This window comes from Mandrillus leucophaeus, unplaced genomic scaffold, assembly GCF_000951045.1.
Source record: "Mandrillus leucophaeus isolate KB7577 unplaced genomic scaffold, Mleu.le_1.0 Scaffold948, whole genome shotgun sequence".
In the NCBI taxonomy this organism is placed as follows: Eukaryota; Metazoa; Chordata; class Mammalia; order Primates; family Cercopithecidae; genus Mandrillus; species Mandrillus leucophaeus.
Window position 1 is genome coordinate 473332 of NW_012110341.1, and position 17823 is coordinate 491154.

The following is a 17823-nucleotide window of genomic DNA, read 5'->3' on the forward strand; positions in this document are numbered from 1 at the left end:
TTGCAAACAGCAAGAGTCCCCTCTAAAGCCTTCTGTCTTGGCACTGGGGCTTTGCTAAATCTGGCTCACCATTTTGCGAGTGGGGACAATCATCTTTGTAGGTGGTAGGGAAGTATTATAATTAAATGTCCACCCACTTTTTCCTTTCTGATGAAAGGCTCCCATGAAACTTACTAAAATAAGGTGCATAAAGATAGATGAATTTTTGATGAGTAAGTCGAAGCACCAACAAACCTGGCTTTCCACATAGGGAAAATTCTTCAATTTATAGAGAAATTTCAGGCCTAGATCATTAATACCATCATATTTAATGATAACTAACATGATAAAATCCATAGGGTCTCTGGAGATGTCACTGTTTTTGTTGGTAGTGATTGTAGTGTTCAGCATGAACTGACTTGTAGAAAACAAATAGAATTCAAAAACGAGAGTGAAATTTTCAAAATTGATTTTAGAGAAATATTAAATGATAGCCATTTAATCATAATAGCCTTTATAATAATAAATAATGAATTTATTAAATGTAATGGCATTCCTCCGAATAATAGTTATGTTACCACATTAGGTTTAGAAACTACATCTCTGAGATAGCAAATGGCTTGAAAGATGTTGTTGAATTGTCAGAAACTTTTTATGAGGGAACTCTGGAATAGAGTCTATAGTGTCTGCTTTTGATAATTAATGGTAATGGCATTTACTAAAATTACTGTGAAGAATTAATTTTAAGTACTTATATGCAGTAGAGTAGCGAGCTTCTCTGCTTAGTAACTGAGCTCAGACATATATTTCAAGTCCAGTTACTAGAATCCACAAAGTCAATATTTTAGAAAGAAAAAGAAGTTAAAGTTAATTGGTACTATAAATGTTTTCCTTCATTCAATATGGATTTATTGGGCATGAGCTGTATAGACTTTGCTATCAGAGAAGCCTCAAAGCAATAATCCTCTCTAGAACTAATGAATATTTTTATCTGTAAACTAAATTTCATATTTTTATCTTCCTATTCAATAGATTTTATTGGCAGAAACCAGTAGAGATAATGGTGCTCTAAGTCACCAACAAGGTGACATCAAAGTACTGGGGAGCATATGAACACATATGTCATTAATTGAACACCTTTGTCATTCATTGCTAATCACTATGTGAAGATGACTTTTAAAATACTCCTGACTACTTCTTATCCTTCCCTACTGTGGTTCTGTGGATCCAAGAACACAGAGTAACTTGGATGCTCAAAGTAGGAAAAGTTTGCATAATAGGTACTCAGTTCAGCATAACCAAGATAAAATTAGCCACAAAGTTCTAGATTCTCTAGTTACTGGCACTACCCAGGGTTTTATAACCATCATTACCCATGATCATTTTATACTAAACTACAATAATAGATGTGGTGACGCATCTGAGGTCTCCTCCTGTATTATTAGTATAGCGGGACACCTCAGATGTGTCACCACCAGAGAACAGGCATGTTCAGACCAAATTCATCGGCCACTGTCCTCCTCATTTCTGTTGTTTTTTTCCGAATTCCCCAGATCTTTTTGTTTTTCAGATTATTACCCACATAATTTTTCAATATTTCATTTTCTGCTTTGTGTTTAGTCCTACTTTTTACGATCTTTTTGTCAAAGTTTCACGTTAACCATTATTTAAAGAGTTCCTTTAACAGTGTGGAGGTTTTCTTCAAAGATTTGATAGAAATCTTTAAAAATGGGCTTTTTTTCTCATTTAAGTCTTATTTCAACACGTTCATTGATTTTAGATTTCTCTGACAAACATGGCTGAGGTATCAAAACCTAGACATGTTGATACCAGCTTTTTCTCCAAGTCAGTTAGAATATAAGACTTTCTGTCCTGCTATGTCAAATTGCCCAACTAGGGAATAAGATGAGTGTATGTGCATGTCTTTGGGGTGGGGTGGCAAAGAGCAAGGAAGTGGGGGATTGTTAAACAGTCTATACAAGGAGAACTCACATTGTCCTCCGAAACTGATATATTTAGGCTCTCCTATTTTCCAGGAGTCTATCATAGACACTTCTGTCTCAATGTTTGTAGTAAATTAATGAATTAATGATGATTTTCTCTGTTGCTTTGGTTAGGAATATCCTTTCAAAAAAAGACTTTTCTGGGAGATAAATGCAGTACTGTTTTTTCTTCTTCATGAGATCGACACACACACACACACACACACACACACACACACACAGAGCGAGAGAGAGAGAGAGAAACAACCTAGTGTGCAAGCAGTATGCCTAAAAATCATTTTCATTTTCTCTTGTTATAGGAAACTATAAGTCTGTAAGTCTCTTAGTTGAAAAAAAAAATTTGTCACATCATAGAATTTAAGAAACTTGGAGTGACCTTAGATATTATTCTGTCTAACTTTCATTTTATAGATAAAGCAAATGAAACCCTGAGAAGAGTAGTGGCCACAAATACTTTGCTATTCCTTCTATTGAGAAATGCAATCTCACTGCCCCCTTTTCCTGTGTCTGGGCAGGCTCTGTAATTGGTTTGACCAATAGAATACAAATGACAACTTCAACTTCCTATTTCTTGCTTGCATTTGGGACTTCTCATCTAAGAACCCAACCACCATGCTGTGAAAAGCTGAAGCTACATGAAGAAGCCAATGATTGATGCAGCAGTCGACAACCACAGCTAAGCCCCCAGCTGACAGTTAACATGCACTTTCAGTCATGTGAATATGCCATTTAGCATGTCCGGACCAGGCCAACCTTTGGCAGGCTCCATTCCCTGCCAGTATCTGACAGCAATCACTTGAGAAACCTTAAGCAAAATTTGCCCAGCTCTTCCTAGTTAACCCATAGATTAGTGAGAGATAACAAATAGTTGGTTTAAGCCATTAAATTTCAGGATGGTTTGTTATATAGTAAAAGCTCATTGGAAATGAAAGTGACTTAGACCAAAGCGTCTAAGCATTACCAGAGTGAAAACCAGAACTCATATATCATCCCAAACCTCGTATAATCTCATTATCTCATTATAATGTGTTAAGGTAACATGTTGAGTTAAATGAGATCCAGTTTCAGTCTCCCAATAGTTCATAATTCCAAAATAGTGTATTCTTTTAAAACTCACATGGAATGCAGAATTTCCAAAATTCTTAAACTTTAAAATTAATTCTTAGATCTGTGTCTACCTAACAGTAAGCCATCATTTGGTATAAGGTAGCACTCCCAAGTGTTCCTCGAAGGTAGTGTCTTAGTAATGTACCATGAAAGAAAGAGAGATAAGTAGATTTAATTTGTGTAAATTAAATTAAAGAGGTCTCTTTGCTTCAGGATTTTTCAAGAATGTAAATTTTCCAAGAGGAGCTATAGATAGTCCTTTTTTTCCTAAAATTGTTTGACCAGGGCACCTTTCTTCATCAAAAAACTAAACTGAGAAATAGGAAGAGGAATTCAATTTTGTCAGCATAAACCAAGTTTTGCTTTCAGAGGATTTCATAAAAAGAAGTTGTTTTCATAATTCAGTTGTCTTCAGCTTAGAGAATACATTTTTAGATAACACTTTTATGACTTTCAGGGACTATGCTTAGTTATGTTTTTTACAACCTGTTCCCATTGCTTTCCCCCCTTACTTTTAACATTCTTTTCTGTGTACAGTTAATAAATCTTTCTGGAATGTGTAGATGAAGGAATAAATAAAAGCGGATAAATAATAAATAATTCAATTAATTAAAAATTATCCTGAAATGTTTCATTAACAATGTCAATGACTATGAATGGACCCAAAGGTTTTTGAGCCAACCCCTCATTTAGTTTAATAACCTGGAAATTAGCTCCAACTCTAATTAGCTTGGTTTGGGTTTTGTATCTTTATTTACATCTAAGGCCAATTGAAATGGTAACACTTACCGTATCTAACAGAGTTCTTGGGAAATTCAAAGGAGATTTCAAAGTTGGAGGTAGAACAGTTTTGGGCTACGAAAATTGCAGTAATCATGTATTCATCCATTACTTTCATTTTCTAGTTCTGGAGATTGAGATCCGGAAAGAGAGTTTATAGTGCAAATGCTAGTGGCACTGGAAACCTCCTCCCCATGGATCCACATTAAAGATGTTAGGAAAGTTCTCTTTTTCAGTAGATGTTATATTGATTGGTGTGATTCCAATTCACATCCTGATTATTAGTCAGAAGCTTTACAAGCATTTGGGCCATGAAAACATATTTCGCCACAGAATTCATGACTGGTATAGGAAGGTGTGGCGGTCAAAACATTTAATAACCCATATGGCATGGCCACTGATAACCAGAGTAGACACCAGCCATAAACGACTGGTGCAGCCATGCTCATGAGTATGAGCCATACTGAATAGCATCTCAGCTCTAGTGATCTAGTAAATAACATTTCCCACTTCTTGCCACTGGTTTGTGGCCTTGTGAATACTGTCATCTTATTTGTATTAGAAATTCCTCTATTCAGGCTGTCTCTTAAAGTATACTTCTGTTATTGATATCCATAATACAGTAAGTTCTATTATCTCTCTCCTGGGAAGCTATCAGCACTTCCCAGCTCCTTCAGCAATATGCTATCCTGCTACAAAAAATCATGGTGCGTCCCCATGTCTCCAGTTACCAAGCAGAGGGAATAATAGTTTTACTGTCTTCTTTTGTCCCTATGGGGACATGAGCCAATTCACTACCCCTACTTACTTATTCCTGGATCTCTCTACCCTGTATATCCTATATTCTTGTTCTGTAGTCATGCTACATAGTTAAATATGACTTGAAAGGCTGATAGAATAATGCAGCTACAAAAAGATGGCAGAGAAATAATAAAATAATATGAGATAGAGTACTTGATACTTTTAAGTCAGAATGGGAAGAAAATATTTGTAAGGATAAATCCAAGTATCTGCATTTAGCTAGTTCCTTTGTGAAGCTCTGATAAAATATGCATTAAAAAATAAGACAAGTCAATGTGGAGTGATCTATACAGTTGGACATATACACCTTCATATCACCTTGACCAGACTCCGCTGTATTTGTAACATGGTGTCAAAAGTTTTTATTTGGGTACAATTCAACCATAAATGGAGAATGGGAGCCTCATTCTCCCAGACTTTAGTGAGTTACAGTTCCAGCATGCTTACCTCTACAAGCCTGCTGGTGTGTTCATGAAATATCGCAGCATATTCTTTTATTTCCTTCTCTCGGCCATTCTTAGCAGCTTCAATGAGGACCAAAAGTGGGACTGTCGTATCCAAGAAAGAGTCTGACACATGATCTATAATAGCCTTGCGGAGCTGAGAAGAAATGAAAAATTCAGGTTTTTTTTTTCCAGGAAATGGTTCACTGTTTCCTTTTCTTACAATCTCAGTAGTTACACAACTCATTTTATTCATTTTTGCCCAATTCCTAAAATCACAATATTTAAGGATATAAAAAATGTCCCTTAAGAAACTAAAAAACAAAATATCCAGCCAAAAAAAAATAAAAATCGTCTAGCAATAGTTCCTTTCCTCTCAAAAGTAATTTTTCTTAAGTTATTTAACCTGGAAGTCAGACTAAAAATGGCAATACTTTCTTTGTTGCTCAAAGAAATTATGCTATTAGAATATGTATGCATGTGTATAAATAACATTGTACATCTTGTATTTTCATAATTACAAATTATAGAATGTTTTCTACCTTGTTGGAGGAGCTGATGATAAATTTTGATTAGCTAAATTGTATACTTCATGGTAATTAAGCCAAGTTAGATCACCGATTATGCCAGTTGATAACAGGTTAATAGAGCAGGAAGAATAATAAATGAGTTTGATGTCCAATTTTCCCCATTTGCATTAACTGTTCTTGTCCTCACACCTTAAATTATGAAACAACTATAACATTCTGCTACAATTAAATTAGATTACATGTAAGCTTATTAATGACAATTAGGCAATTACTCTAGTCAGTAGATATTTTCTGAGATTTAAAACTGCATTGAAAAATTAATTCATTGTATTTATATAATATCAAGTCTTTAAAGATCATAATATCGGGCGGGGCACAGTGGCTCATGACTGTAATCTCAGACTTTGGGAGGCCAAGGCAGGAGAATCACAAGGTCAGGAGTTCAAGAACAGCTTGGCCAACATGGTGAAACCCCGTCTATACTAAAAATAAAAAAAATTGGCTGGGCATAGTGGCAGGCACCTGTACTCCCAGCTACTCGGGTGGCTGAGTCAGGAAAATCGCTTGAACCCAGGAGGAAAGGGTTGCAGTGAGCTGAGATCACACCACTGCATTCTAGCCTGGGCGACAGAGTGAGACTCCATCCCCCGCCCCGCACCAAAAAAAATCATAATATCCTGAAATGTTTCACGAACAATGTCAACAACTATGAATGGGCCCAAAGGTTTTTGAGTCAACCCCTTCATTTAGTTTAATAACCTCTGTACAATAAAACAAAAAAATAAATAGCTATCAGACAGAAAAATGTAATTTTTCTGTGAAAATTATATTTTAGAGTTTTTTTTTTTAAGCCAATAGATACTTAGTCTAGTTTTAGATTACTTGGGAATGAATGGTAATACATTTTTGGGGAGCTGAATGATAGAGCTACATAGAAAGTACTGTCTTCTATCATGATCATAGAATAATAAATCCGTAATAATTGTAGGTTTCTGGAAGAAAAATACCTCTGCCCAAAATGGTGAGCTTGCTCAGAAGCATTGTAAAAATTTTCTGACTATCAACAATTTAAGAAAGGCTTCAGGAAGATCCCCAAGGAAGGATTCTGCTTAGTATGCGGAAAGGCAAATTACTAGTGGCAACTAATTAATATTTACTGAGCACTTATTAGGACAAAGTATAGGGTGCTAAGGGGTTACAAGGCAAAGGGAAGACTTTAACTGAATGAATAATGTGTTTGCTCTCTATAGGAAGTACACCAGCGAAGTCAGGCATAAGGTCACTAATTTATTTGAGCTGGGAACTACAGGTTGTGTAAGTTTCAGACACTGAAAAGAAAAGTAGAGATTCCTTCTAATTTCTCAGAGTGGGGGCATTTTTTAATGATTGTCCTCCCCTTTATTCTTTTCTTCTTTCATTGATAATTGGGACATGTAGATTATTCTTTTCTTCTTTCATTCTGATTGAGACATGTAGAAGGAAAGCTCAGATGAAATCTACACTAGAGATATGCCATGAAGGGCCAGCATATGGGAACTAACTCAAGCAGAGAGTGTGGATGAGACCATATAGAGTGAGGAGACCCATGAAGGACCTCTTAGGAAACACTACCATTTACAGGAGTCATGCAGATTAAAGAGTAGGGCCTAAAAAGAGGCTGAGAAAGCAGCCAAGAAACAAAGAGACAAATTACCAACAACTAAAAGACAAACTTTCAGATATATCTCTGTGTTAATGCTCTTCAAATGTAGTTATCCTACCAAACATAACTATAATATTCACATCATGGACTGGTTAAATCTTCTCTTCTGTGTAAATGATTTCATTCAATACAGTATATATTTCTGGAAACCATTTTCTCATCTTTCTACCAAGAGAAAGGTATTGAAGGAAATGTTAAGATGGAAATTCATGATCCCTTATAATCTAGTAGAAGAGTGAATATTACAATAATACATTAAACATTACAATAAAGAAAAACTCAGAGACTGACAGCAAAAAAAAAAAAATAGAGACAAATTTTAAAGATAAGTTAAATTTAAAAAAAGGAATGAGACTTATCCATTGGGCTTGACTACTAAGAGGTTATTGATAAACTTGGTAAGAGCAGTTTCAGTGGAAAAGTGGGTCAGGAGTCCTATTGCTATGGTTTGAAGAGTGAATGAGAGACAAGGCAGTCAAGACAGTGAGTATAAACTCCTGTTTTTAATAATTTGATTGTGACGTAAAGAAGCAAGACTTAGTATTTGCTACTCTGAGATATATGTTTAAAGAGTGACTGTTTTTCATATAAAAGACATCACTATAATTTCCCATCTGCAACTATAGCCAAAAAGTCTTATTACTCCCCATTGCTTTGCTGGAAATACATATTGATTTATTGCCAAAGCAAGAATAAGAGGTGAAAAAGAACTATTGTCTCACATTGTGCCAACCTTTGTCATCTTTTCGTCCCATGACAGAAGGAAATGTCCAGAAATCAGTGACTTGAGTTGGACGTGAACAAAACCTTTAGGAGCTAGCATATGGTCAGAGGCAGGGAGGTATCTCTCCCATGGAAATCATCTTAACCCATGCAAAAAACAAAGTGTAACTAATTCAACCAACCCACAATATTCTCACCAGCCCCTGTTGAACTTGTTGGTTCCTGATCCTTCACCTTCACTATTATGAACACATTATAGACTTTTGGTGCCTTATATCTCATCCTCTGGATCTATCTCTGATTTCAGCTTTTGCTGGGGGAACAGTTGCATGTCCTCTGAAGACATTCCATGCTTCTTGTGTGCATTCCTTGTGTCTCTTTGTTATTCTGTCTCAGGGCCTGTTCCTAGTCTCTGTGAAATTCTCAACCCAGCATAAACACTGCCTGGAAGTTCTTCAGCGTACATACCACTGGGGGAAACCCTCAACCTATGGAGATAGAAACTACCACATAAAATTCCTAGTCTCCATCCATTAGTCAGACAATTCTGGGAAACAGTCTGTTAGTTCTCAGAGATCCGCAAGCTCTCATTGCCTACAGCAGCAATCTCAATAGCATTATCATTTCCTCTTTCCCTGACTCTATTACATGTTCTATTACACTTGCTTCCAGGAATCATCTCCTAAATAAATGACCTGCACTAAGGTCCTCGTTTTAGTCACTGCTTTTAGGAAAACCCATTCAAACAGGTACCTTTGTCTGGTATTAATGTCATTTCATCATGCACCAAGTAAGAGACTCCAATCTCTTATGTAAACTACTCATTGCTAATTATACTCTACTACCTTGGCTCTGTACATCACTGAGTTTTGTTCTGCCGTACCCTGAATTACACTCAAGAGGAATTATTATGAGATAGGACTAGAAGTGTAGGTAGGGACAAAATGTGAAAGGACTAGAATGTTATGTTAAGCAATTTTCTTTATATGTTCTGACATATTCATACGGGATTGTTTTCATTAAATTGTACAGTCATATATACCTACATGTAATACCAAAGTAGCCTCTATCTTATTTCTTTCCATATTATTTTCCTGCCCAGTAACACAATGCATTCCTTTCAATCGGGTGATATACAAAAAGTTTAAAGAAGAGTCCAATATGCCAATATAGAAACAGAAGCCAAAGCACTAAAATCTGAAGTTAGTGGGAGGCCAATAGGAATTACAAGTACATATTTTCAATAAATACCTGTTTGTGGCCAGGCATGAAAGATGTTAGAACAAAACCAAACTGAGGTGCTTTTCATCTTTTCTCACTATAGTTTAATAAAAGGCTTTGAGACATCAATTTTTCTATTTCCTACTGATGTAAGTGGTTTGGGATCTCAAAATAATATATATCTCTACAATTGAAGCCCAAAGTGAAAGCCCTGTGTGAGAAGTCTAAAAAAGCCCCACCACTGCCACCAAATAAAGGAACAAAGAATGAAATTGTGAGGGGAAGGGGAATGGAAAATGGAGAAAGTGTTTCAGAAACAAATCATCCTCAGGGAAACAGAAAAACACATTTAGACTAGAATATTTTAAATTAAAATATTGTATTAAATTTTTAATAAATTAACAGTATTTAAATTTTAGTAAATATTTTAAATTAAAAGCCACTTTAATTTAAATCAAATAGCAAAATGTGATCTTTTAAAGCTTGTCTAACAGGAATTAAATCAACTAATAATTATTTCACTGTGTATGTACTATGTAAATTTAGTGAAACTTCTCTCTTGTGGATACATAACGTTATTTGATGATGAGGATGATGACCAGGAGGTATAAAAGCCTACATATTTTTTTCTGAGTGGTGAACTGGTACTATGCAACATAGAGGAGAGATGGACCTAGCAATTCAGAAACTCAGCAACTGAAGAATTAATCAAATTTTTGTTTTGTCTGTTTTTACCAAAATCCCATTTGACATACTTCATCTTTACTTTGGCATTTATGAAATAAAAGACATTTTTTCTTAATATACACAAATAAAAATTTTAGCCTGCTTTTAGTGAAAACAAATATATTTTTACTATGTATAATAAAATAGAAATAAGATATATTTGTTGCTTAAATATTTTTAATAAAGTAAAGGATGTTTAAAAAGTCTTCCTCCTTTTATTGAGAGAGTTACAATAGGTATACAGTTTTCAAATGAATGATGGAAAAGGAGGCTAAAGAAAGAAGAAAATTTAATTTTAAAAAAGCATTTAAAACAAATAATAAAGAAAATAATATGTGATAGTAAAATCAGTGTCTTAGGCACTGGGAGGTTCTGAAAGTGAATAGGCCATAATCCCTAGCCCATTGTGTAGTGACTACACATACGGGCTGGGGTTGGATAGACCTGGGCTAGAACTGTGTCTCTACCACTTAGCTGGGTGATGTTTGCTATGTTAACTCATTTTAGGGGACAGAGATAACAATACCATGGCATTATTTATTGTTTCAGAAATAAAAATCAATAATGAAATGAATACACTTGGTAGAGAGCTTTGCAAAGCATTTAGTAAATGACAGATGTTGTCATAACTATCATTATAAGGACTTAAAGTGCAGTGGGAAGAAAACTCATTATAAAAGAAAAAAATACAAGAATATAATCATTGCTGTAATAGAAGTGCACATGCTGTAAGTGTTCCAGGAAGAAAAAGATCCATTCCAGCTGGTGAAAACAGCAAAGGTTTCATGGAAGCAATAGCATTTACGGTACTCTGGAATGTAGTTGCTTATGTGTTGGGTGTGTGTGTAAATAGAGTTAGTAGAGAAGGCTTCAAGCTGTACAAGTCATATCTACAAAGAAGCAAGTGTATTTGAGCGGGAGGTGACGCAAATTCTGGTAAATAACAAGTAGACTCTTTTGTCAGAAAGCAGGTTAATGTGAGCCTGGCGCAGTGGCTCACACCTGTAATCCCATCACTTTGGGAGGCCGAGGCGGGCAGATCACGAGGTCAGGAGTTTGAGACCAGCCTGGCCAACACGGTGAAAACCCGTCTCTACTAAAAACACACAAAAAAAGTAGCAGGGTATGATGGTATGCACCTGTAATCCAGGTACTTGGGAGGCTGAGGCAGGAGAATTGCCTGAACCTGGGAGGCGGAGGTTGTAATGAGCCGAGATCACACCACTGCACTCCAGCCTGGGTGGCACAGTGAGATTCTGTCTCAAAAAAAAAAAAAAAAGAGAGAGAGAGAAAAGAAAACAGGTTAATGTGTTGGTGTGATGAGGAGGTGACAACACTGAGAAGGAGAGCTGAAGGAAAAGGAACATTAAGAATAATGGGGATTAAGTCAGGGCCAAATCACAGAGAACCTAGAACACCATGCCAAGAACATTTGTCTTTGTTCTCTAGTAAAACAGGCAAGAAAGTCACAGAGGAAGAAGGTTGAAACAAATAAATACTTTCACCTTCTAGAACATTCCATCTCGATGTCCTCAAATCTACAATTTGCTTCTCCTCAGATATTTCTAAGCAATCTCCATCATTCCTCATGGAAGAAGTCCAATCACCCTCTGAACTGAAGCTGAAATGTTTCTGCATTACTGATAGAAAGGCCATAGTACATGCACACATATGTTTATTGCGGCACTACTCACAATAGCAAAGACTTGGAACCAACCCAAATGTCCATCAATGACAGACTGGATTAAGCAAATGTAGCACATATACACCATGGAATACTTATACAGCCATAAAAAGGGTGAGTTCATGTCCTTTGTAGGGACATGGATGCAGCTGGAAACCATCATTCTCAGCAAACTATCACAAGAACAGAAAACCAAACACTGCATATTCTCACTCATAGCTGGGAACTGAACAATGAGAACACTTGGACACGGGAAGGGGAATATCACACACTGGGTCCTGTAGTAGGGTGGGAGAAGAGGGGAGGGATAGCTTTAGGAGATATACCTAATATAAATGACGAGTTAATGGGTGCAGCACACCAACATGGCACATGTATACATATGTAACAAACCTGCACGTTGTGCACATGTACCCTAGAACATAAAGTATAATCAAAAAGAAAAAGAAAGGCCATGGTTAAGAAAGGGGATAAGGATGAATGGGCAGGAAGATGGGCTCTGCTTATTTTTTACTAAAAAAGTTTTAAAAAGATAAAACCAGTTCTAAAGCAAACAACGAACATTAAATACTCCAAAGAAAAACATTTTAAGGGCAGTGCTTTCTCTTTCCTGTGAGAAAAACTATATGTGAGATGCTTACAACAACTATTGGATAAACTCCTCAAGAATAAGAAGTGGAGATAACTTATGTTGCTGTTTTAATTAACTGTGATTTCTACCAAAAATGTAAACATCAGGATGAAAAATAAAGTACTGGGGCGGGGGGGGCGGGTAAGTGAGGATAACGAGAAAGAATCATAGCAACCAACTTCATCAAAATGGAAGATCATGGAGGTGTTACATCAAAGATAGTTTCTAACAATTCCATCCATTCCTGTACACACATATCACTTCTCCTACAACAGATAGAGCTTCTGCCTTCTCCTATTGAACTAGGACAGGGTTTTCAACTGTTTTTGTCTTGCGGATTATGGAGGAAATAGCATTCTCTGACTTTGGAGCTAAGGCACTAAGAATGCTTGTCAGCTTCCATCTCCCTTTTCTTGGCAGCTTGAAACAGCACGTAAGAGATCTATCTAGGCTACCTTGCTAGAGATTGAAGCCACATGGAGGGACCCTAAAACATTAGGCACCCTATGGAGAAAGGGAACAGGAAATAGCACTGAGGTTCCAAACACCAAGTCCCAAATCCAGCCACAGTTGCCATTTGACTGCCACTACATGGAAAACCACAAGTGAAAACAGTACAGAAAATGGCCCTGCTGACACCCAGCCAACCCAAGGCATCGTGAGATGCAAATATGGTTGCTATTGTTTGTGGTGGTTTGTTAAACACTGATAGAAAATGGAAACAATGGAGATGTTAACCTGTGAAACCACACAGAGTGTTAATACCTTCAGAGCACAGCAGTTTTCTACAAGATAGGAGTATCTCCTTACTATGAAGAACAGTATTAGTAATCCCCATTGCTATTTCTATATCTCACTCATGGTAGTGAGGTGGAAACACAAGTAGGATTGCAAGATAAAATACAAGATGCTCAGTTACATTTGAATTTCAGATGAACAACTTTTTAAATATAAGTATGTACCATACAATATTTGGGACATAATTATACTAAACCATGTTTGTTGTTCATCTGAAATTCAAATTTAACTGGGTGCCTTGTGCTTTTATTTGCTAAATCTGGTAATTCCACACACAAGTAATTGCCTTTTCTTGATTTTATTTAGAAAAATAATAATTCTAAAACCTTTGGAAGTATAAATGTAGATTAGCTCTTTATGCATAATGTTGTTGAAGGTAATATAGAGGGAAAAGACACGAACGAGAGACACAATCATTGAGAGCTCATAGAAACAACTTTTCTGAGTCCTAGGTGAAGCAGATGGGGTAGAAATCCTTAAGACGATGGAGAATAGAGATCATTCCACAAAACTGGAGGATGGCTCTGAGGATATAAATTTCTGAGTCCTGGTACAGGTTCTGACTCAGTGCCCCATCCTCTTAGGCAGGTCACCTCACCACACTGGCTTGCTTTCTCATTTGCATTGTAAGACAGGTTGTGCTAAGTTCCTTCGGACTCTTACATTCCATGATTACAAGTGTTAATGGTAGAAATAGAACTCACATTAAGGGCATAAAGTTGAGAAACTGGGATTTTCGCAGACTTGAACATTATGTTTTTATGCAGCTATTATTAACTGGTTGGAGATCCCTATTTATTCTATTTCCAAATCTACTTCCAAATTAAAAGACTGCTCAGCCATTTTACTAAATCTTGTCATTAAGTTACAATAATATATTGCATTAAGAGCTCATAGTTGAAAAGCTTTTTGTCCCTTTTGATGGGTTAATGATGACCAAGTTAAAGTTGCACATGAGAAAGAACTCTGGCTATTGAACAGAGGAAAGGAATGAAGAGCAAATGTCTTTGAAAATAGCTAAGTCTTCCTATTTCTGAAAAATATTTAATTTGTGGCATAATATTAAACTTCTAAATTGTTTAATGAAATTCTTTCTAATCCCATGTTCCTGGTTATCTAAGGTTAAAAAGAAGCCTTAACTTTTACAAAAACTAATTTTTGAAGTATCCTGAAAAGAAAAATTGAAGGAGGAATGGGAAGGGTCTCTGAACTACTTACTAGTCAAACATTTGGATTTAAGCATTTGGATGATGAACTCTGATGTAACAGAATAAATTTATCAACTTTCCCTAAAACCTTGCCATGGGTCAGGCACTTACATGCATTTTATTGATTCCTCACAGCCCTATTGCATATTATTAATTTCCTTTTATAGGTTCAGAGAAGCTCAGAGAGCTGAAATTTGTGCCCAAGATCTTATAACCGATGAGGACAGAACCAGAATTTGAACATAATTCTGTCTGATAAGGCACACATTCTTTCTTCTACTTTATGTTTGCCACAAAAATGTTTGAGGTATGAATATATAAATGTGAAAAGTATATATTTATTCTTCTTTTCCTGTTCTAAATTAATTTGAAAGGAACAAAACAAGAAATAAATATGTCTACAATGAATAACAGTTTCATTTAGCCCCTATGTTTCTGACTCCGTATCTCTCTCTTCCCTCACCTGTCTGCGAAGGTCTCTTGTCTTCTTACACATGTTGTCTAAAGCAATATTCAGGGTATTACTCCTTTCTTTTTTTCCAGCCTGCAAAGAAGAAAACAATGACATCAGCAATGGTATCAATTAATCTTTATCACTTAGCAATTTGCTTTCTAAATTTCCTGAAAATAACAGCTTGAAATTCAAGAATAGGTTTCAAAACTGCTATATTATATATGATTCATGAGCATTTCACTTAAGACTAAGTAGAATGGTGATTAAAGTTCACATTATTTTCATCTTTAAGCGTCTGTAATATTTCCGATACAGAGTTAGGTGGTATTCAGTGTGACAGTAGGCAGAGCATTATCTTCATGAAACTCTGTTCTTCATTTTTAACAAGTCAAATCTTAAATCACTAAGCACGCAATTAGCTTAAAAGCATTAGATGCCCAATTTGTCAACTTCTGTGGGAGTTTCTGAAGTCATTCCTATGGTGTATTGTGTAAGTTATGCAGAGCCATACTGGAGTTTTGCTAAACACTAAATAAAATATGCAGTGCAAATTCATACAACTTGCAAAAGTTGACCACAATTTTAGCTGACAATATTCCAAGAACAAATTGTTTTAAGTAAAAACTGGACGCTGTTTTTGGCTCTTTAAGATAATTTGTGCAACACCTTTTTATTCTTTGAGCAGAACAGCTCTCTGTTATATCCTTAACCTAAATCTTTAGGCTATTAAGCACATAGAGAGTCACCTTGGTTGGTATTTTCTACATATTATTTTCGTGCAAGACAACTGGATTAAATCTAATCATACTTTTTGCCATGATATCTCACATAAAAGAGATTGGAAAAAATCATTATGTGATTCACCTCTAGGAAAATTGCTGCTATTTAAATTAATAAACTGAAAAGGGCTCTTGAGAGGAGACCTTGAAAATCAGGAAGGCAAGTTTAAGCAGCTGATAACTGAAGGGGTTTACAGCACAAACCCAGTGAAAAACGACACTGAGACCAAGTATAAACCACGAGGCAGCATGTCTGACACTTTCCCCAATGACTAAACTCATACGTAAACCCATACTCTCCAGTGGACTCTGTAACAAGAAATTCAAAAACTTTCTATACTCTGTCCTAACCTATTTTTTTTACTTATGTACTGCTATATACTCTCCTTTACAGTAGCAATACTCCTATACTTTTCTGTCTCTTCTCCCCAGTTCTTACATGCAATGTCCCTTTGATTTCAGACAGCATCTTCTAAAACAACACCTACTGAAGTCCTATGTCTTCCTCACTGGTTTCCACAAGGAGTTCTTCCAACAATCCTGCTCAAAAGTAAACTCTCACTTTTCCTTTTTCCAACAGAATTTTGATCATTTTTCAATATAATCATTTTATTTCTGTGCATAACCCTTATGATACTGTTAGAATTTTGATATTACAACATATATCTTAAATTTTTTCTATTCCTGATAGTAACTTACATAGGACTTATTGAATAGAGTTGACTAGTTTATAAATGAACAATTTAATTCAAAACACAACATAGTTTGATTAGAGGCCTACTATTTTCCAGGAAGGTGTCATTCTAGGGACCCTGGAGGAGATTTTAGCATTTAGCCCTCAAGGCACTGCTAAAGTTCTCTGTGAGCTGAGGTTGCTGGTATCTACCTCAACCTCAGGTCAACCTATATTTTCCCAGCAGCAGTGCTATTGATATTTAACGTGTGAAAAATATTGAGATCATTCTATACATTGCAAGATATCTGGCATTCATGGACCCAGGTCTGCTAAATTCAATACCAAATCTGATGCACTTTGACAGCCAAAAACTGGCACCATATATGTCCAGCTGCTTCCCATAGGGAGACACAGTAGAAGGCCACTAAGTCTTTACCACGTTTTAGTTTCTTATAAAGAAAGTGTGGAATGTGTACACAATGGAAACTGTGTCTAGTGAAGAAAGAAGGAAGAAAAGGGAAACAGGAGAGATTTGGTTAGGTTATTTCTATGAACATTAATAACATTCTGGATATCAGAGCAATGGCAGTGATTACACATATGAAAGTTGTGGCTACCTTCACAGCTCCTACCCAGCATTCTCTATGCTAGCAGTGGAGAATTATGGAGAGTTAACTCATGACTATATAGGATAATGACATAAACAGATACACAATGAGCTCTCAGACAGTTTCTAATTTTACCTAAAGAACCCAGCCCTTATTCTGTAGTTTCATGCAGTGTTTGCTCTGGGCTGTATCGCTTTCTACTTCATGAAAGCAGAGATAATAAAAAGGAGGCAGAACTGGGACAGACAAAGAGACCTCCTACACACACGCACACATACACACACACACACACACACACACACACACACACACACACCCCGTATCAGGAATAATATGGGAGACTCCTGTTGTGTTGGCTGTAAAAACCCGCAAGCTTCTGTGGTGCGATTCATCAGAACAACTAAAAGATGTCAGCCTTCTCAGAGCTAGCAGCAGAAGCATACCAAACTTTAAATAAAGGATGACAGGAGGTGACAGCACAAAGGGATTCAAGAAGGACTATAAAAATTATTCCCTAATTTCTAACCAGAGCTTAACCCTAGTTTAAAATGTTTCACTGGGTCAAAGACATTTCATTGTCTAGGTAATAATAAACAGTCCCTACCATGAAGGAAGTTTAAAGGTCTCCCTTCTTGCTTTTTTCTCCCTCCATGCCCTATCCTCAACCACAATCACCTTTCTTCTTTTTCACCTCCGGCTTTTTATTGGATCCTTGCTCAATTTATCTAGATTTATTTGGCTTCAGTCAAGCCACTTTATGCTTCTTTATTCCTTTTGCATAGCATAAAAATAAATAAGGCAAGGAGAAATAGCCCCATCCTGCTTAAAGGCCCTCATTCCTTCTTTTTTCAAAGCCTTAACAAATCATCAAGCAATGAGCTAGGACTAAAGGTGAATTCTGTGTTCTGAGGCAAGAGATGGAAAGGGCAGGATATTAAAACACAACTGCAGATAACAGTCAGAACCTGCC

The 17823-nt window shown here is 36.3% G+C and overlaps 1 protein-coding gene across 1 annotated transcript in view; it reads right to left on the bottom strand.

The window, feature by feature from the left end:
• LOC105532300 (catenin alpha-3-like) overlaps positions 1-17823 on the bottom strand; it is a 695161-nt gene that overhangs the window by 242949 nt on the left and 434389 nt on the right. Inside the window, exons 3-4 of the mRNA XM_011970429.1 lie at positions 14800-14880; positions 5118-5270 (exon numbers count right to left, since the gene is read on the bottom strand). Of these exons, the coding sequence (XP_011825819.1) occupies positions 5118-5270; positions 14800-14880 (234 nt within the window). The remainder of the gene's footprint in view (positions 1-5117; positions 5271-14799; positions 14881-17823) is intronic.